The 19,522-nt window shown below is 60.8% G+C and overlaps 1 protein-coding gene and 1 long non-coding RNA gene across 8 annotated transcripts in view; one reads left to right on the top strand and one right to left on the bottom strand.

The window, feature by feature from the left end:
* LRP1 (LDL receptor related protein 1) overlaps positions 1-19,522 on the top strand; it is a 72,985-nt gene that overhangs the window by 34,828 nt on the left and 18,635 nt on the right. For 2 of the 7 annotated variants that reach the window (XM_041406158.1, XM_041406165.1), the window contains exons 19-55: positions 1,166-1,333; positions 1,570-1,752; positions 2,134-2,334; positions 2,416-2,661; positions 2,846-3,043; positions 3,562-3,766; positions 3,877-4,041; positions 4,321-4,565; positions 4,815-4,946; positions 5,032-5,259; positions 5,372-5,546; positions 5,896-5,990; positions 6,212-6,361; positions 6,487-6,627; positions 6,833-6,961; positions 7,723-7,854; positions 8,076-8,210; positions 8,285-8,414; positions 8,856-8,982; positions 9,188-9,339; positions 9,454-9,578; positions 9,776-10,147; positions 11,167-11,356; positions 11,711-11,915; positions 12,461-12,653; positions 13,516-13,641; positions 13,727-13,855; positions 14,659-14,778; positions 15,550-15,663; positions 16,029-16,184; positions 16,404-16,538; positions 17,015-17,131; positions 17,341-17,469; positions 17,543-17,665; positions 18,368-18,508; positions 18,597-18,784; positions 19,267-19,450. In XM_041406158.1, the coding sequence (XP_041262092.1) occupies positions 1,166-1,333; positions 1,570-1,752; positions 2,134-2,334; positions 2,416-2,661; positions 2,846-3,043; positions 3,562-3,766; positions 3,877-4,041; positions 4,321-4,565; positions 4,815-4,946; positions 5,032-5,259; positions 5,372-5,546; positions 5,896-5,990; positions 6,212-6,361; positions 6,487-6,627; positions 6,833-6,961; positions 7,723-7,854; positions 8,076-8,210; positions 8,285-8,414; positions 8,856-8,982; positions 9,188-9,339; positions 9,454-9,578; positions 9,776-10,147; positions 11,167-11,356; positions 11,711-11,915; positions 12,461-12,653; positions 13,516-13,641; positions 13,727-13,855; positions 14,659-14,778; positions 15,550-15,663; positions 16,029-16,184; positions 16,404-16,538; positions 17,015-17,131; positions 17,341-17,469; positions 17,543-17,665; positions 18,368-18,508; positions 18,597-18,784; positions 19,267-19,450 (6,084 nt within the window). Of the gene's footprint in view, positions 1-1,165; positions 1,334-1,569; positions 1,753-2,133; positions 2,335-2,415; positions 2,662-2,845; positions 3,044-3,561; positions 3,767-3,876; positions 4,042-4,320; positions 4,566-4,814; positions 4,947-5,031; positions 5,260-5,371; positions 5,547-5,895; positions 5,991-6,211; positions 6,362-6,486; positions 6,628-6,832; positions 6,962-7,722; positions 7,855-8,075; positions 8,211-8,284; positions 8,415-8,855; positions 8,983-9,187; positions 9,340-9,453; positions 9,579-9,775; positions 10,148-11,166; positions 11,357-11,710; positions 11,916-12,460; positions 12,654-13,515; positions 13,642-13,726; positions 13,856-14,658; positions 14,779-15,549; positions 15,664-16,028; positions 16,185-16,400; positions 16,539-17,014; positions 17,132-17,340; positions 17,470-17,542; positions 17,666-18,367; positions 18,509-18,596; positions 18,785-19,266; positions 19,451-19,522 lie in introns of all 7 variants that reach the window. The other 5 variants (XM_041406164.1, XM_041406160.1, XM_041406163.1 and 2 more) reach the window with 5 other exon arrangements.
* LOC121336760 lies at positions 11,846-13,624 on the bottom strand. The gene is made up of 2 exons (XR_005952814.1): positions 13,487-13,624; positions 11,846-12,364 (listed from the first exon to the last, which is right to left on the bottom strand). It is a non-coding gene; the product is annotated as an uncharacterized LOC121336760 (long non-coding RNA).

Raw genomic sequence — 19,522 nt, 5'->3', positions numbered from 1 at the left:
CTGGACACTGGCAATGCCCCCCTGTCCTCTCTGGCAATGCCCCCTGAGCCTCTGGCAATGCCCCTGGTGCCTCTGGTGATGCCCTCCTCCTCTCCAGCAATGCCCCCTGTGCCTCTGGCGATGTCCCCCAGCTCTCCAGCAATGTCCCCCATGCTCCCCAGCAGCAGGAGGGACGTGCTGGGTGCCAGGGAGCCACTGTTCCTCCCAGCTCACCGAGCTGAGCCACTTGGGAAGCTCCTCTTGGTGGGAGACTGGAGAGGTCAGGGGCTGCAGGTGCAGGAGCTGAGCTGTTGGTGAGGCCACGTGGCAGCTGGCAGTGCCATTGTCCCCATCAGTGCCATCTTCCCCATCAGTGCCACTGTCCCCATCAGTGCCAATATCCCCATCAGTGCCATTGTCCCTATCAGTGTCATTGTCCCTATTAGTGCCATCATCCCCATCAGTACCACTGTCCCCACAGTACCAATGTCCCCATCACTGTCATCATCCCTATCACTGCTACTGTCCCCATCAATGCCATTGTCCCTATTAGTGTCATTGTCCCTGTTAGTGCCATCATCCCCATCAGTACCACTGTCCCCACAGTGCCACTGTCCCCATCCTCGTGCCCATCCTGAGGCACCAGGAAGCAAATCCCCTTGACCAGTCTCAGGGGGGTCATGCACCCTGGAGCCCTGTGGTGGTCCCCAGGCCAGGCCCCCCGTGCCAGGCAGGCAGAGGGGCTGCATTGCCAGTGTCCAGGTACCCTGAGACCAAACTTCCCCCTGCCCAGGCAGGTGTGGGGGTTTCCTCCAGGCAATCCAACCCCCCCAATTGGCTGTCCCAGACCCCCTCCTCATGGGTGCACCCCCAAAGGAGCGCCCGTCCCCCAGCCCCGCTCCCCCCAGAGTGGAGCCCGGGGCCCCCCAGGTTCATGGCTGATCTATGCAGTTTCTGTGTTTCATTTTCTCTGTGTGCTGCCGGTGGGAGGGCCGGGGGTCTCCAGCCCACGGCGGGGGTCCCAGTGCCAGCGCTGAGGGGCTGCTGTCACCCCACCAGCGTGGTCTGTCCGGTCCCTGCTGTCCCCCGCTTCCCCCGGCGAGGGGTCTCTGCTGTCCTCCCTCCTGCCAGCCCCCTCCTGGCCGGGCTCCTGCTGACCCCCTGCCCGCCCCCCTTCCCTCTGCAGACAACGACTGCGGGGACAACAGCGACGAGGCCGGCTGCAGCCACTCCTGCTCCAGCAACCAGTTCAAATGCAACAGCGGGCGCTGCATCCCCGTGCACTGGACCTGCGACGGCGACAACGACTGCGGCGACTACAGCGACGAGACCCACGCCAACTGCACCAACCAGGGTGAGCCCCAGCACACAGGAGGGACCCCCAGCCACAGCCATTGCCCAAAATGCCAAAGCAGAGCCAAAGCAGAGCTTCTAGGCAGGGAATTCTGCAGCATGGCTGTATTCAATGCTCCTCCTGTGGCTCTGGGTGCATCCAGCTGTTTTCCTGCTGGCTGAGTGCTTGGTCCCCACGCCATCCTGGAGCCCCCCAGCTCCATGGGGTGCAGGCAGTGAGCTGTGCCCTCCCCACAGCCACGCGCCCGCCCGGGGGATGCCACACGGACGAGTTCCAGTGCCGGCTGGACGGGCTGTGCATCCCCATGCGCTGGCGCTGCGACGGTGACACGGACTGCATGGACTCCAGCGACGAGAAGAACTGCGAGGGGGTCACCCACGTCTGCGACCCCAATGTCAAATTTGGCTGCAAGGACTCAGGTGAGAGCAGGGGCCAGGGGATCCCAGCTGGTCCTCGGTGCTGGGATAATGGGGAAACACAAGTGGCCAATCCGTGAACCGTGATCCTGATGGATAGTGTCATCCTCAGATCCCTTCTGGTCTTAGACTCTGAGGAAGGGGCTGGGACATACTTTAGTGGGCTGGGGACAAAGGTGGAGGGACACCAGTTCTGGGGCTGATCTTCTGAGCCCCCAGGCCCTCCCTGACCTGTCCTATCTGGGCCAGCTCTGGTCCAACTTTTGGGGAGCCCTGAGCTCCTCAAACACCCCCATGCCCCCCGTGTGTGGGATAACATCTGGAAATGCCTGGAATAACGTCCCTTCTGGTTCTGCTCTGCCCCCTTCCACCCCATCCCCTCAGCCCGGTGCATCAGCAAGGCCTGGGTCTGTGACGGTGACAGCGACTGCGAGGACAACTCTGACGAGGAGAACTGCGAGTCCCTGGTGTGCAAACCCCCCTCTCACACCTGTGCCAACAACACCTCCATCTGCCTGCCCCCCGAGAAGCTCTGCGACGGCTCCGACGACTGCGGCGACGGCTCCGACGAGGGCGAGCTCTGCGGTGAGCGCGGGGACAGGCGTGGGGACACGGGGTGACCCTGGAGTGGGACCAGGAGGTGACAGCCATGTCCTGTCCCCACAGACCAGTGTTCCCTCAACAACGGCGGCTGCAGCCACAACTGCACCGTGGCTCCTGGCGAGGGCATCGTGTGCTCCTGTCCCTTGGGCATGGAGCTGGGTGCTGACAACAAGACCTGCCAGATCCAGAGCTACTGTGCCAAGCACCTCAAGTGCAGCCAGAAGTGCGAGCAGGACAAGTACAATGTCAAGTGCTCCTGCTACGAGGGATGGATGCTGGAGCCCGATGGCGAGAGCTGCCGCAGCCTGGGTGTGTTTTGGGGGCACCAGGGAGTGGTAGCAGCCCCCCAGCTGCCTCAGGGGGTGTTTGTCCTCTCGTGGAGCTGGGGGTTGTGCTGATGGACATGGCTGGGTGTGTGTGTGTGTGCTGACAGTAGCTGGGGCTGAGTGCACTGTCCCCTGCCTCGTCCCTGACCCTGCCCTGCTTCCCCCAGACCCCTTTAAGCCATTCATCATCTTCTCCAACCGCCACGAGATCCGGCGCATCGACCTGCACCGAGGGGACTACAGCGTCCTGGTGCCCGGGCTGCGCAACACCATCGCCCTGGACTTCCACCTCAACCAGAGCTCCCTGTACTGGACAGACGTGGTGGAGGACAAGATCTACAGGGGAAAGCTGCTGGAGAACGGGGGTGAGGAGCCTTGGGTTGGGGGAGCTGGGGGCTGGAGGGAAAGTAGGGGTGCAGGTTTGGGGTCAGTGATTCCGTGGCACCACACGGTGATGCAGCAGCTGAAGCCCATAGCCCTGATAGTGATCCTGTTCTGCTCTCATTATGCAGTAGTTAATTAGCATTCCCAGCACTTCCCTGCTTGTAATTGCAGCCCAGCAGCTGGGCACAGAGAGGACAACCCCCCAATCAGTGCTGCTCCCACAGGAGCCCAGTGCCAGGACTAGGGATGGGGGCTGAGACCTTTGTGGTCTGAAAGATGGATGGGGGCTGAGCTATTTGGGGTCTGACCATGGACAGATGCTGAGCCCTTTGGGGTCTGGACCATGGACAGGGGTGGTTCAGGCCCTGTTTTGGGAGAACACATCCCCCCACGATCAACCCCAGCTGAGCTGGGTGGAGCTGTTGGGGGTACGGGGATGGTGGAGTTGGGTGGGCTGGGGAAGGGGCACCAGCCTGAGCCCTCCCCTTGTGCCCCACAGCTCTGACCAGCTTCGAGGTGGTGATACAGTATGGCCTGGCCACCCCTGAGGGACTGGCCGTGGACTGGATCGCTGGCAACATCTACTGGGTGGAGAGCAACCTGGACCAGATCGAGGTGGCCAAGCTGGATGGCACCATGAGGACCACGCTGCTGGCCGGGGACATCGAGCACCCCCGCGCCATCGCCCTGGACCCTCGCTATGGGTGAGGCAGGAGGGGACAGCGCTCGCCAGGACACGCTGGCACCTGTGGGATCTGGCAGGGGGATGAGGCCACGGGCTCCTGTCCTTGCTCACAGCCTCTCCTCCTGGCAGGATCCTGTTCTGGACGGACTGGGACGCCAGCCTGCCCCGCATCGAGGCCGCCTCCATGAGCGGCGCGGGCCGACGCACCATCCACAAAGAGACGGGCTCGGGGGGATGGCCCAACGGGCTCACTGTGGACTACCTGGAGAAGAGGATCCTCTGGATCGATGCCAGGTAGGGCCAGGACACCTCTCTCTGTCCCTCCCAGTCTGGATTTTCCCCTGGTTCCAGTGTGGTGCTGGGCTGAGAGAGAGAAGCCTTCACGCTGTGGGGTCTGTTTGTGTCTCCAACATGTGCCAGCCCTGGCTCTGGATGTTCTCCTCTGTAGATCCTGGTGTAAATCATCAAGATTTACACCATGGCTGCTTAGACCCTGCTGATTGTTGCTGTTGGGTTAAAGACCCCGTGGTGCCCCCTCCTCACCTCCCTCACCCTCATCTCCCCCCGGCACAGGTCGGACGCCATCTACTCAGCCCTGTATGATGGGACAGGGCACATCGAGGTGCTGAGGGGACACGAGTACCTGTCCCACCCCTTCGCTGTCACCCTCTACGGGGGGGAGGTGTACTGGACCGACTGGCGCACCAACACCTTGGCCAAGGCCAACAAGTGGACGGGGCACAACGTGACCGTGGTGCAGAGGACCAACACTCAGCCCTTTGACCTGCAGGTGTATCACCCCTCCCGGCAGCCCCTGGGTGAGGCTGGGGGTGTACAGCTGGGGGGATGGGGTGGGGGGACAACAGGGGGTGGCACTGGCACTTGGTCTAAGCCCACACCCCCTTGGAGCAGCAGGTGGATGCTGTTCTCATCCCTGTTGCTGCCCCTTTGCCCCATCAAGTGATGCTTGATGTGGGAGGCAGGGTCTGGGTGGGCTGTAGTTCTTGGGGTCTCCTGGGGGGGTGTCCCCAAGGCTGGGATGTCGCTGAGTCCTGTCCCCTTTGCAGCTCCTAATCCCTGCGAAGCCAACGGAGGCAAAGGGCCGTGTTCCCACCTCTGCCTCATCAACTACAACCGCACCCTGTCCTGTGCCTGCCCCCACCTCATGAAGCTGGACAAGGACAACACCACCTGCTATGGTAGGGGTCTGCCAGGGGAGCTGGCAGGGGGATGAGGGGGTGCTCTGGAGCTGGGATCCCACCAGCGCCCTTCTTCTTCTCGCAGAGTTTAAGAAGTTCCTGCTGTACGCGCGGCAGATGGAGATCCGGGGCGTGGACATTGACAACCCCTACTACAACTACATCATCTCCTTCACCGTGCCTGACATCGACAACGTCACCGTGGTGGACTACGACGCTTTGGAGCAGCGCATTTACTGGTCAGATGTCCGCACCCAGACCATCAAGAGAGCCTTCATCAACGGCACCGGCGTGGAGACCGTGGTCTCTGCAGGTTGGTGTGGAGGGAGTGGGATCCCCAGCACTCCAGAGCCTTCCTCTTCATCTGAGCATCATCCCAGCCTTGTCCTCACAGCTGACGAGCTCCCATCTTCATTCCCTTGCAGACCTGCCCAACGCTCACGGCCTCTCCGTGGATTGGGTTTCCAGAAACCTCTTCTGGACCAGCTACGACGCCAACAAGAAGCAGATCAACGTGGCCAGGCTGGATGGCTCCTTCAAGAACGCCGTGATCCAGGGGCTGGACAAGCCTCACTGCCTGGTGGTGCACCCACTCCGGGGGTGAGTCTGGTGGGACGTGGTGCTGAAGGGGAAGAGGTGTGTTTGTAGGCACAGGTGTGTGTGTGATGGTGCACTCCTGTGATGGGGAAGAGAACAGGGGCTGTCCCTGTGTGTCAGCACACGTGTGTGCAAAGGGGAGCAGGCTGTGATAAGTGTGCACCCACCAGTGTGTGCCAATCCAGGTGTGCACGGGGCTTTGGCAACCCCCAAGCCCCATCCTGGGTGGGGACAAGGGGCTGTGGGGCTGCCCAGGCTGTGCCATGAGCAGGTGAGGGGCTTTGCAAGGCTAGGAGGGTGCAGGGGGCTGCTGGCACCATGGCCCCTCACCCATGGTCCTCTCATCTTGCAGGAAGCTGTACTGGACAGATGGGGACAACATCAGTGTGGCCAACATGGATGGCAGCAACCGCACGCTCCTCTTCACCAACCAGAAGGGACCTGTTGGTATGGACCCCCCCATGGCCCCTGGGATCCCCCACCTCTCCTTGCTGTCCTGCAGAGCCTCAAGTCCCCACTCTGGCTCCTTGTGGGGGTGGCAGCTGTCCTTTGCTGGGTCACCATGACCTTACCTGCCTGCTCTCTCCATAAATCCCATCCCATCCCACCTCCCGATCTGTGACGGTCCCTGCGTGCCACCAGCCTGGTGACATTCCCGTCCTTTCCAGGGCTGGCCATCGACTACCCAGAGAGCAAACTGTACTGGATCAGCTCTGGCAACGGCACCATCAACAGGTGTGACCTGGATGGCAGCAACCTGGAGGTGATCGAGTCCTTGCGGGGCCAGCTGAGCAAGGCCACCGCTCTGGCCATCATGGGTGAGGGCTGCCAGAGGGGGACACCTTCCCCTGTCTCCTGCCCCTTCCCAAACTCTCCTGCCCACCTCAGCTGAGGCAGGAGGGGATGGGGAATGCTGCCACATGCTCCTGCCTTCTCCCAACAGGGGACAAGCTGTGGTGGGCTGACCAGGCCTCCGAGAGGATGGGCACCTGCAACAAGAAGGATGGGACGGAGGTGACGGTGCTGCGCAACAGCACCACGTTGGTGATGCACATGAAGGTGTACGATGAGAGCATCCAGCAAGGTCAGTGTGGGGTCCTGGGGCAGCTGCTCAACCCCTCCGTGGTGGCTCCATCCCTGGCAGCTGGCCCAAGCCTTGTCCTTGCCCTCGTTCCAAGCCCGTGCTGGCTGGTGCCACCCACCTCGTGTGGGTGCTGCCCCAACAGTCCCAGCCCTGGTGGGTGCCCCCTGGCCCCCTGTAGCCCCTCACCCCCTTTTCTCTGCCACAGCTGGGACCAACCCCTGCAGCCAGAACAACGGGGACTGCTCACAGCTGTGCCTGCCCACCTCGGAGACCACCCGCTCCTGCATGTGCACTGCAGGCTACAGCCTCAAGAGTGGGCAGCAGTCCTGTGAAGGTGTGTGCTTGTCCCTGTCCCCTCCCTGAGCCACCCCTCGGTGCAGAGAGACCCTGTGGCCACCCCAGCCATGCCTGTGGCCACCCCAGTTGGTGACCCCTTGCTCTGACTGCTTATGGGCTCCTCCCCACTGCTCTGTGTCCCTTGTCACTGTGGGGGAACACTGGGCACCAGAGGGACACCGGGGGGCTTGGAGGGTTGTGGGCTCAGGTGGCAGCAAGACCCTTGCATGGGCTGTCCCTGATGAGCGTGGGACCACCAGGGGTGTCAGGTGGAGGGGATTGGGACCCTCCCAGGGAGAGGTGGGACCCTCACTGTGGGCGGCGGGTTGGGCTCGCTGGGAGCAGGGCCAGGCACAGCCCTCACTCTGCAGATCCCCCCCATCCCCTCGGGCACTGCCAGGGCCTCTCAAAGGCTGTTTGTGTGCAAAATGTTCCGGGTGGTTTTGAGGGGGGTTTGGCAGAGCTCTGCACCATCTGGGTCAGGGCAGGGGCTGAATAACAAGTGCTGCCCTGACCCAGATGCGCTGTGGAGCCTTTGCCAACACGGGGTGGGGGTGGTGGGTGGTGGGAAGGGGGTTCCCTTGTGCCCCCCTAGAACAGGGCAGGACCTTGGAACGGGCTGTGCCAGGGGTTGCAGTCTGTGCTGGGCCTGCAGAACCCTGCCAGGCTCGTGCTCCTCCCCTGTCACAGTTTTCCACGGTGGAGGGACAGCCTGTGGGTTCTGGGATGTGTCTGACTGTGCCTGCACCTGTGCTGCAGGTGTTGGCTCCTTCCTGCTGTACTCGGTGCACGAGGGGATCCGGGGCATTCCCCTGGACCCCAATGACAAGTCGGATGCTCTCGTGCCGGTGTCTGGGACCTCCCTGGCTGTGGGAATCGACTTCCATGCAGGTGATGCAGGGCTGGGGATGGGACAGAGGGGCTGGAACAGGACAGGGGATGGGGAGCATGAAGGGGACATCACCATCACCCTTTTGGGCAGTGCTTTGCCCTGGAATGCCCCCTCGGCAGAACTGGGGCAAGGGAGGATTTCAGCGCTCCAGGGTGCAGGGTTTTACCATTCTGGAGTGACCAGAGGTGGTCACTGACTCGTCCCCTCCTGTCCCTCTCAGAGAATGACACGATTTACTGGGTGGACATGGGCCTGAGCACCATCAGTCGAGCCAAGAGGGACCAGACGTGGCGCGAGGACGTGGTGACCAACGGCATTGGCCGCGTGGAGGGCATCGCTGTGGACTGGATTGCAGGTGGGATGGGGCTCTGCAGCCAGGGCAGGGGGGGCAGTGGGGCTTCTCTGGGGGTTCACCGTCCCCTCTTGTAGGAAACATCTACTGGACGGACCAGGGCTTTGATGTCATCGAGGTGGCCAGGCTGAACGGGTCCTTCCGCTACGTGGTCATCTCGCAGGGGCTGGACAAGCCACGGGCCATCACAGTCCATCCAGAGAAGGGGTGAGATACTGCCCCAAAGAGGGGTATCACCTGTGGGGTGGGCGCAGGGTGAGACCACCCACACCTCCCGGCAGAGCTGTGTGTGTGCACACAGCAGAGGACTTGCAGGTCTCCTGCCACACCAAGGAGTCCAAACCCTGGATTTAATCCTCCTTTCACTGATGGGGTGAACTCCCTGGGACCTGGTGGGTGCCAGCACCTCAGAAAATCCAAGTGGAGCCTCTTTAGTGGCTTCAGCTTTGGACAGAACCCCAGGGAGAGCAGAGGTGTTTGGATCTGGGGAGGGATGGAAATGCAGGACATGCGATGTCTGTGGGTGGGCAGGGTCTGGACTGAAACCCCAGTGTGGGGGGATGAATGGGGTGGTGTCTGTCCTTTACTCAAAGGGCCAGTGCTGCTCCTGGTGACGAACCTGTGGTGACATCCCTGCTGTCCCCTCAGGTACCTGTTCTGGACGGAGTGGGGGCAGTACCCCCGCATCGAGCGCTCGCGCCTGGACGGCACCGAGAGGATGGTGCTGGTCAATGTCAGCATCAGCTGGCCCAACGGCATTTCCGTGGACTACGAGGTACACTTGGCATCTGGGGAGGATGGTACCAGCCCCCCAAGGTCTCTGTGGCCGTGTCCTGCTGCTGGGCACATGCTTGCCCTCCTCAGGGCTCCAGAGTCTCGGGAGGGTTGTCCAGGGTGGTCTGAACCCCAGGACATCCTGCCAGAGGTGCAGAGGGTAGTGCTGTCCCCACGCCAACTGGGATGTTGTTTCATCCCTGCAGGATGGGAAGCTGTACTGGTGTGATGCCAGGACAGACAAAATCGAGCGGATTGACCTGGAGACGGGCGAGAACAGGGAGGTTGTCCTGTCCAGCAACAACATGGACATGTTCTCCGTGTCAGTCTTCGAGGAGTACATTTACTGGAGTGATAGGTGAGGTGCCAAGGGGGCTGGGGACTGTGTGGAGGGTGGGGGGAGCTGGTGGGTGCTGTGGCAAGGTGGGGAAGGGTCCTGTGCTGGTCACTTGGTGACCCTGTCCTCCTTCAGGACTCACGCCAACGGCTCCATCAAAAGAGGAAACAAGGACAACGCCACCGAGTCGGTGTCCCTGCGGACCGGGATCGGCGTGCAGCTCAAGGACATCAAAGTCTTCAACCGGGCCCGGCAGAAGGGTAGGTCTGAGCATGGGGGGCAGCTTCTCATGTGGGGAATGGGGATGGAAGCACATGGATCACTCTGTCCCCATCGGAGCTGTGTTGCACCATGGCTTGAGCCTGTTCCTTCCTCCGGGAGTGCCGAGCGCTGAAAATGGCCAAGAGGGTTCATCCTGCCCAGTCCCTCACCCAATCCCCCCTTGTCCCCCCGCCAGGCACCAACATCTGTGCCCAGAACAACGGGGGCTGCCAGCAGCTGTGCCTGTTCCGCGGCGGCGGGCAGAGGACGTGCGCCTGCGCCCACGGGATGCTGTCGGAGGACGGCGTCAGCTGCCGGGACTACGACGGCTACCTGCTCTACTCGGAGCGCACCATCCTCAAGAGCATCCACCTCTCGGATGAGAACAACCTCAATGCACCCATCAAGCCCTTCGAGGACGCCGAGCACATGAAGAATGTCATCGCCCTGGCCTTCGATTACCGCTACGGCTCCAAGGGCAGCAACCGCATCTTCTACAGCGACATCCACTTCGGCAACATCCAGCAGATCAATGATGATGGCACGGGGCGCAAGACCATCGTGGAGAGTGAGTGGCATGGGGGTCTGCCTGCCCTCAGACCTGTCTCTCCCTCCTCCACCTCCTCCTGCACTCCCTCTGTTGTTCCCCAAGGGGTTTTGGTGGATTTGGAGGGGCAGCAGGTACAGGCTGAGCTGTGTGAGGTTTCTGAGGAGCTTCTGGGAGTGGACACAGGCACTGGGAGCAGCCTGCAGAGCTTGTTCTGGCACGGAGAGCGTGTCACGAGGCTTGGGCTCTAGAAACAGGCACTGCAGCAAAATTGGGATCAGCTCTGTGCTCACACTCACCTCCCAAGGCAGAGCCCTAAGCCCTGACCCTCAGAGTGCCCAGCCCTGGCCTCACCTCCAGGCCTCACCTTGCACTTGGTTGGTTTTATTGGCACCTGCAGCAGCTTCAAAGAACTGTGGTTGCTGCTCCAGGAGCTCCCTGAGCCAGGGCCTTGGACGTGCTGCTAATGAGGGAATTCACAGTGGTGCTCATGGTGCTTTATCCCTGAGAGGGGAGAGCACGGCCCAGCTCTCACAGCCGCCTCATTAAACCCTTTGCCAAGCATTAATGAGGGGGAGAGGATGGGTGCACCGTTCAAGTTCCCAGCTGGGAAGGGCTCCCTGGTCCCCACCAGGCTTTGCCTTGTCACTTTGTGCCCCAGGGGCTCAGCTGTCCCCTGGCAGAGGGAAACCCTCCCCTTCCCAGCGCTGCTGCTGTGGACCCAGAGCAAGGTCTGGCTGCTGTGGAGTTTGAGAACAAAATTCAAGTCCTTGGTGCATTGTAGGTGTGCATCACTCAGCCTTCCTGCAAGGGAGGGTCATTCCAACAAAGCTCTACCCACGTGGAGTCTCAGGGGTCTCTGCCTCCCCCTGAGCACAGCCCCCAGCCCTATTGAGTCCCCACCCAGCAACCAAAGCCTCTGAGGGATTTTTAGGCTGTAATTAAAAGCAAAACCTTCAACATCCCACTGTCAGTGTGAGTTCTGGCCATGCAGGATGACCCAGGGCCAGGGCTGGGTGTGACCTTTGCTGTCCCCACAGATGTGGGCTCGGTGGAGGGGCTGGCGTACCACCGCGGCTGGGACACGCTGTACTGGACCAGCTACACCACCTCCACCATCACCCGGCACACCGTGGACCAGAGCCGGCTCGGGGCCTTCGAGAGGGAGACCGTGATCACCATGTCAGGGGACGACCACCCCCGAGCCTTCGTGCTGGACGAGTGCCAGAAGTGAGTGGCCCTCGAGGGTCCAGCCAGCCCTCCCAGGGGTCCATGGGGTCCCAGTGGATGCAGCAGGGAGGAAGGTCTGGATCCAGCTCTGGACTCCCAGGGAGGAAAGACCCTGTAGCCCCCTCCCCACAAGCAGCTCCAGACCCCCTGTCCCATCCCCATCCATGGAGTGCCACATTTCCCATCTGGCTGCAGCAGCCTCATTCACCCCCTTCCCACTCATTTTACATGGGAATGTTGTCCCATGCATCCCCCAGTCCCTGGAAGCCCCTCAGCCATGGAGGGACGGGCTGAGCCAGCCTGGATGTGGCTGAGCTGGGGCTCCAAAGGCGTTGTGTGTCCCTCCCCTCCCAGCCTGATGTTCTGGACCAACTGGAATGAGCAGCACCCCAGCATCATGCGGGCCACCCTCTCCGGTGCCAACGTCCTCATCATCATCGACCAGGACATACGGACGCCCAACGGCTTGGCCATCGACCACAAGGCTGAGAAGATTTATTTCTCTGATGCCACCCTGGACAAGATCGAGCGCTGCGAATACGATGGCTCCCATCGCCATGTGAGTCTGAGGCCAGGGAGATGGGGAGGAGGGTGTCCAAACTGGGGCTGGAGTGTGGTCAGAGGGAAGCAGAGCTGTTCCTGAGGCTGGGGAGGTCAGGCACCCCCTACTCTGGTGTGTGGGGGGCTGTGGGATGCGTCCCACCGCAGGTTCCTCCTGCCCCCAGTTGGGCTGTGCCCCTGAGAAGTGAGGACATGGCTTCAGGCTGCATCAGAGGAGGTTCAGGTTGGACATGAGAAGGAATTTCTTTATGGAAAGGGTTATTAAACGTTGGAAGGGGATGTCCAGGTTCATGATGGAGTCACCATCCTTAGATGTAACTGCTGGGTGTGGCACTGAATGCTCTGGAGGGGTTTGGTCACAGATTGGACTTGATCTTGGAGATCTTTTCCAACCTCAAGTATTCTGTGAAGTATCCTAGGACAGGTTGGATGGAGCTTGGAGCAACCCTGGAAGGTGCATGCACCCATGGCAGGGATGTGGGAACGAGATGAGTTTTAAGATCCTTTCCAACCCAACCCATGCCACGATTCTGTGCCTGGCAGGTGATCCTGAAGTCGGAGCCCGTGCACCCCTTTGGCCTGGCCGTGTATGGGGATTACATCTTCTGGACGGACTGGGTGCGCCGGGCCGTGCAGCGCGCCAACAAATACGTGGGCACCGACATGAAGCTGCTGCGTGTGGACATCCCCCAGCAGCCCATGGGCATCATCGCCGTGGCCAATGACACCGACAGCTGTGAGGAGCCTCTGGTGTCCCTGCAGTGTCCCTGCCCTCTGCTCCTCAGCCTGGCAGCAGGCCTGGGGAAGGGGAACCCATCCCACTGTCCTTCATGGTCCTTTGGGAGCCCATCCCACTGTCCTTCATGGTCCTTTGGGAGTCATCCCACCATCCTTCATGGTCCTTTGGGAGCCCATCCCACTGTCCTTCCTGGCTGTTGGGAGTCCATCCCACTGTCCTTCATGGTCCTTTGGGAACCCATCCCACTGTCCTTCCTGGCTTTTGGGAGTCCATCCCACTGTCCTTCGTGGTCCTTTGGGAACCCATTCTACCATCCTTCATGGTCCTTTGAGAGTCATCCCGCCATCCTTCCTGGCTCTTCAGGAATCCATCCCACTGTCCTTCCTGGCTCTTCAGGAATCCGTCCCACTGTGCTTCCTGGCCTTTTGGGAACCCATCCCATCGTCCTTTCGTGGCTTTTTGGGAAGCCATCTCTCTGTCCATTCTGGCCCTTTGGGAATCCATCCCCCTGTCCTTCCTAGACCTTTGGGAATCCATCCCCCTGTCCTTCCTAGACCTTTGGGAATTATCCCACTGTCCTTCCCAGCTTGTTGTTGCCCCCTCATGACTCTCACACCAGAGTTGTCCATCCCCAAACCCAGTACAGGCTGAACACAGAGAGCATTTGCCCTGTCCCTGCTCTTTCCAGGGCATCTCCTTGTAAAATCTGGGGAGACCGGGTGACTCCAATCCCCTACACCCTCCACAGCCCCATGGGAAGAGATCCCAGGGGAGGGATCCCTGCTTTTTGTCCCAGCAGAGAGGAGGAGGAGGGGCTGCTGGGTCCATACCTGGTGTGACCACTGTCCCTCTGTCCTAGGTGAGCTGTCCCCGTGCCGGGTGAACAACGGTGGCTGCCAGGACCTGTGCCTGCTCACCCCCAAGGGCCACGTCAACTGCTCCTGCCGCGGGGAGCGGGTCCTGCAGGAGGATTTCACCTGCAAAGGTGAGGGGGGTGGCAGGGGCTGAGGAAAGGAAGGGGTGAGGCTGATCTCTGCCTGGCAGAGCTGACATTCCCGCGCTCTGTCCAGCTGTGAATTCCACCTGCAACGTGCACGAGGAGTTTGAGTGCGGGAACGGCGAATGCATCGACTTCAGCCGCACCTGCGACGGCGTCGTGCACTGCAAGGACAAGTCGGACGAGAAGCAGTCCTACTGCAGTAAGGTTCCTCCTCTTGCTGCCTTGCTCACCCACACACGCACCCCAGCACCCCCAGACACCCTGCCCGAGCTGCCAGCTCCACTCAGAGAGTCATGGAACAGTTTGGGTTGGAAGGGAACAAAATCTTCCCCTTCAAGGCAGCCAAATACACGAGGCAGGTACCTCCACACAGCCTTGCAAGGTCTGTCCCTCGTTAATTAGTCTTAGAACCTCTTCCAATTTGCCATTAAATCTTAAAGAGGATGGAGGCAAAAACTTAAGAGGATGGAAGGCAGGATTCACAGCACTCCAATAAATCAATCCTTTTTCCTATGTTCAAGGTCATGGAATCATGGAATGGTTTGGGTTGGGAGGGACCTTAAAGCTCATCTCATTTCACCCCCTGCCATGGGCAGGGACACCTTCCCCTAGCCCAGCCACATCCAACCTGCTCCAAGCCACATCCAACCTGGCCTTGGACATTGCTCAGGAAAGGGCACCAGGACTCCAGGGTGTCCTTCCATCCCCCAGGTGCTCACAATCTCTCCTGCCCTCCTAGAGCTGCACCCTTTAAGGTTTCCAGCCCTTCCCCAGTGTTGGGGACATGCTGGAGAGCAGGAACCCTGGAGCTGAGCCAGTGGGGTCTGCAGCACCCTCAAACACCAGCCCTCACCCCTCTGCACGAGGGAGTGGGTTCCCTGATCCTGCTCTGTGGTTTCTCCCCCTCCTGGAAGGTCCCCAAGGATCTGAGACCCTCGGGGGTGCTTGCCCTCCTTCTCCTCACCTTCTCCTCTTCCTCTTCCTCCTCTTCCTCCCTGGCAGGCAGCCGCAAGTGCAAGAAGGGCTACCTGCACTGCATGAACGGGCGCTGCGTGGCCAGTCGCTACTGGTGTGACGGCGTGGACAACTGCGGGGACAACTCGGACGAGGTGCCCTGTAACAGTGAGTGTCTGCCTGGCACCTGGCCAGCCCCTGCCAGGGCTCTGTCAGCTGCCTGGGACAGGGACAGCGGCTTCAGGAGGGAGTTACCATCCGCTTGACAGGAGCAGAGCAGAGCCAGGGCTTAACGGAGAGTCAAGGTCAAGCTTGTGCTGCTTTGTAAAGCTTACAGTGACAGCTGAGAGGAAAAACTCCTGGGCATGGGCATGCAGCACCCAGAGCTTCCCAGAGAGAGTGGTTTGACAGCCAGGAGGGGCACGGGGCATGGTGTCACTGCTCCTCATGGCTCCCATGGCTCCTAGGCACTCCCTTAGGGGGTTGCAGGATGGGTTTGCTCAGTTCCAAACTGACAGGGACAGTCAGGAGCTCCTCAGAGTCCTGTCCAGCTCTAGTTGTGCCAAGGAGAGGGGCTCAAGCTGCCAGGCAGAGTGTGAGCCAGGAAGGGATCAGGTTTGGGAGCACTCTGAGCATCTCAGAGCTGTGTGGGCAATGGGGGGGTGTGCTCCCATGGCTCCCAGGCATCCCCTTAGGGGGCTGCAGGATGGGTTTGCTGAGTTACAAACTGACAGGGACAGTCAGGAGCTCCTCAGAGTCCTGTCCAGCTCTAGTTGTGCCAAGGAGAGGGGCTCAAGCTGCCAGGCAGAGTGTGAGCCAGGAAGGGCTTTGGGTCTGGGAGCACTCTGAGCATCCCAGAGCTGTGTGGGCAGTGGGGGGGTGTGGGTGTAGCCCCCCCACCCTTCCTCATTGACTGTGGGGGCTTCCTCCCCCTGGCAGAAACCAGCTGTGCTGCCACCGAGTTCCGCTGCCGGGACGGGACCTGCATCGGGAATTCCAGCCGCTGCAACCAGTTCATCGACTGCGAGGATGCATCTGATGAAATGAACTGCAGTGAGTGCCCAGCTGCTGCCCCTGGCCTCTCCTCAGCTCTGGGGATGCTCCTGCTCTCGGTGCTGGCAGCAGGCACCGGGGGCTTTGGGGTTTGGGCTGGATTCGGAGGGAGGAGGGTCCTGCTGCTGTCCTGGGATGGGGCAGCCCCAGCCCACCCCTTCAGCCCCTCTGTGCCGTGCTCAGCACCCCAACACCTGGTGGATCCCTGCATCTCTGGGCACGTGTGGGGCACACCTGGGGGTGTGTGGGGTGTGGTGGGCTCCGGCAGCAGGGCAGGGGTCAGTGCCACGTGGTGGAGCCAGACCAGGGGGCTTCTGCCGTGGTTCCTGCTGTGTCACTGGAGCTCCTGCTGTGATTCCTCTCAGCTGCCACCGACTGCAGCAGCTACTTCAAGCTGGGGGTGAAGGGCACCACGTTCCAGAAGTGTGAGCACACGTCCCTGTGCTACGCGCCCAGCTGGGTGTGCGACGGCGCCAACGACTGCGGCGATTACTCGGACGAGCGCAACTGCCCCGGTGAGAGCAGCAGGGCAGAGGGGGCTCTGGGGGCAGGGATGCCATTTTGGGGTCTGCTTGGGCTGTGGAGGCTTCGTTGTCCTCTGCCCGTGTGGCTCCTGCGCAGATGGTGCTGCAGGGAGCTGGGGTGTGGGACCTCAGGGGGATTTTGGGGAGGAATGCTTCAGTTCTGGGCTGGGAGAAGGCTGTGCTGTCGTCCTCACTGATGTTTCCTTCACAAAGTAGGTGGGAGGAAGCCCAAATGTCCATCCAACTACTTCGCCTGCCCGAGTGGGAGGTGCATCCCCATGACCTGGACCTGTGACAAGGAGGATGACTGCGAGAACGGCGAAGATGAGACCCAGTGCAGTGAGCGGCAGGGTGGGGACAGTCAGGATTTGGGCTGGGGCACGGGGTGGTGCTGGAGGGTGGGCAGGACCTCTTCTCTCCCTGACATCCATTTGCCATGGCCAGACCCCAGATTCTTCCCTCTCTGTGGTTTTACTCCACATTCCTGGCTTTTAGCTGTGACCAGTATAAACCAGTCCTCGTGTGCTGGTTTGCTCAGCACATGCACAAATGTCTGTGGTGCTTTTGAACGGGACCAGTTACGGCTCCCTTCAGCTGCATTTTTAGCTCTAACCTCCTGGAACAAGCCCCAAACAGTGCTCAGGAGCTGGGGATCTTCCTCAGGTCCAGCAGTGAGTCCCACACCAGCCCTGTGGGACCACAAGCAGTACCCCCAACACCCCCTGGGCTCCTGGAGCCCGGCTGGCCAGCCTGGCCATGCTCTGCTGGTTTCTCCTCTCCTTATCACCTCCCTCTGACCCCCATCTCCTCCTCTTCTCCTCTCCCAGACAAGTTCTGCTACCCTGTGCAGTTCGAGTGCAACAACCACCGCTGCATCTCCAAGCTCTGGGTGTGTGATGGGGCTGACGACTGCGGGGATGGCTCTGACGAGGACAGTCGCTGCCGTGAGTCTGCTCCATCCCTTCTCCCCATCTCCATCCCTTCTCCCCATCTCCATCCCTTCTCCCCATCTCCATCCCTGCCTGCTCCATCACCACCTTCCTGCATCCCTGCACCCATCCTTTCTCCCACCCGTGATCTCGCTGTTCTCCTGAGCATCTTGAGGCTCTAACAGTTGGGTGACCAGACTCCATCCTGCTCCTCCCTTCCCCAGGGCTGACCACCTGCAGCTCGGGATCCTTCCAGTGCCCGGGCACCTACGTGTGCGTGCCGGAGCGCTGGCTCTGTGACGGGGACAAGGACTGCGCCGACGGGGCCGATGAGACCCTCGCTGCCGGCTGCTGTGAGTGCCCTGGGCTGGGGCTGGGGGAGGCAGGGGGCTGGCAGGGGCTGACGGTGGTGGTGACCCTTTGCAGTGTACAACAACACCTGTGACGAGCGGGAGTTCATGTGTGGGAACCGGCAGTGCATCCCCAAGCACTTCGTCTGCGACCACGACGACGACTGCGGTGATGGCTCCGACGAGTCCCCGGAATGTGGTGGGTGTCTGTGGGACCCAGGGTGGGGACTGACCCAGCTGGGTCCTCATGGGCTTTGGGACAGTACCCTGGGAGGGTCTTCATCACCCCAGAGGGGTTTGGTGTGAGTGTGGTGAGAGGGAACCTGGAGAGGCAGCAGAAGGGGGTTGTTAGTGGAGAACAGCACCCCAGCCTTGACACAGAGATCCAAACCCACGGAGAGTTCCAGACCCACAGAGAGATCCAAACCCACAGAAAGATCCAAACCCACAGAGTTCCAAACCCACAGAGAGAGCCTAACCCACACAGAAACCCAAACCCACAGAGAGATCCAAACCCACAGAGATCCAAACCCACAGAGAGAGCCTAACCCACACAGAAACCCAAACCCACAGAGAGATCCAAACCCACAGAAAGATCCAAACCCACAGAGAGTTCCAAACCCACAGAGAGACCCAAACCCACAGAAAGATCCAAACCCACAGAGAGTTCCAAACCCACAGAGAGATCCAAACCCACACAGAAACCCAAACCCACAGAGAGTTCTGTGTGTGTTCAGAGCAGCCCTGTCCCAGGCCAGCTGCTCTGTGGTGCCCCTGTCACTCCCAGCAGCTTGGGAAGGTTTGGCTCCATGGTGCCTCTCCCTCTCTCGGAGTGGCCCCACGGTGCCTCTGGAAGGCTCAGGAGGGTGGGATGCTGGCTGACCCCCTCATCCTCCCTCAGAATACCCCACCTGTGGCCCCCACGAGTTCCGCTGTCAGAACGGCCGCTGCCTCAGCAACCGGCAGTGGGAATGTGACGGGGAGTTCGACTGCCACGACCACTCTGACGAGGCGCCCAAGAACCCACGCTGCAGCAGCCCAGGTACCTGCTGGGGTCACGCTGGGGTCCTGGGGGGGGATAGCAGAACCCCAGCCACCCCCCGCTGACCGCTGCCACCTCCCCTCTGCAGAAAACAAGTGCAACGACTCCTTCTTCCTCTGCAAGAATGGGAATTGCATCTCCGAGGCGCTGCTCTGCGACAACAACAACGACTGCGCCGACGGCTCTGACGAGCTCAACTGCTTCATCAACGAGTGCCTCAACAAGAAGCTGAGTGGCTGCTCCCAGGAGTGTGAGGACCTCAAGATTGGGTACAAGGTAGGGGGCCACGGGGTGGCGGGGCTGGCTGTAGAGATCATGGAATTACAGAATTCCCTGAGTTGGAAGGGACCCACAAAGGCCAACTCCTGCCCCTGCACAGGAGACCTCAGCAATCTCACCCTGTGCCTGAGAGTTTTGTCCAAATGCTGCTGGAACTCTGGCAGCCTTGGGGCTGTGCCAGCCAGCAGTGCCTGACCACCCTCTGGGGGAAGAACCTTTTCCTGATATCCAGCCTAAACCTCCCCTGGCACAGCTCCTGCTGTTCCCTCTCCTTCCTCCTCCGCAGACGTGAGGGTTGTGTCTGTCCTGTGCCAGCTGGGCCAGGGACGTGACACGGGCGCTTCAGGCACTTTTTGTGCATCTCAGCTGTCCTTGCTGAGTCTGCGTGTCCCATGGTGACACTTGTCACCTCCCAGCACCTGCCACCTCCCGGCGTGCGGGCCTTGGAGGTGTCTGACAGCTCGGGGTTGCTCCTGCAGTGCAGATGCCGTCCCGGCTTCCGGCTGAAGGACGACGGGAAGACATGCATCGACATCGACGAGTGCTCCACCACCTACCCCTGCAGCCAGAAGTGCATCAACACCCTGGGCAGCTACAAGTGCCTCTGCACTGAGGGCTACAAGCTCAGACCTGACAACCCCACCAGCTGCAAGGCTGTCACAGGTGAGAGCCAGGTGTGGGCGCAGAGCTCAGGATGTTCCTGGTGACCGTGGGATGCTCCTGGCGCTGGAGTTG

Source organism: Onychostruthus taczanowskii, unplaced genomic scaffold (assembly GCF_017590055.1).
Source record: "Onychostruthus taczanowskii isolate IOZ18803 unplaced genomic scaffold, ASM1759005v1 scaffold245, whole genome shotgun sequence".
Lineage (NCBI taxonomy): Eukaryota > Metazoa > Chordata > Aves > Passeriformes > Passeridae > Onychostruthus > Onychostruthus taczanowskii.
The sequence above is the reverse complement of the archived record's forward strand: the minus strand, read 5'-3'. Positions and strand labels throughout refer to the sequence as shown.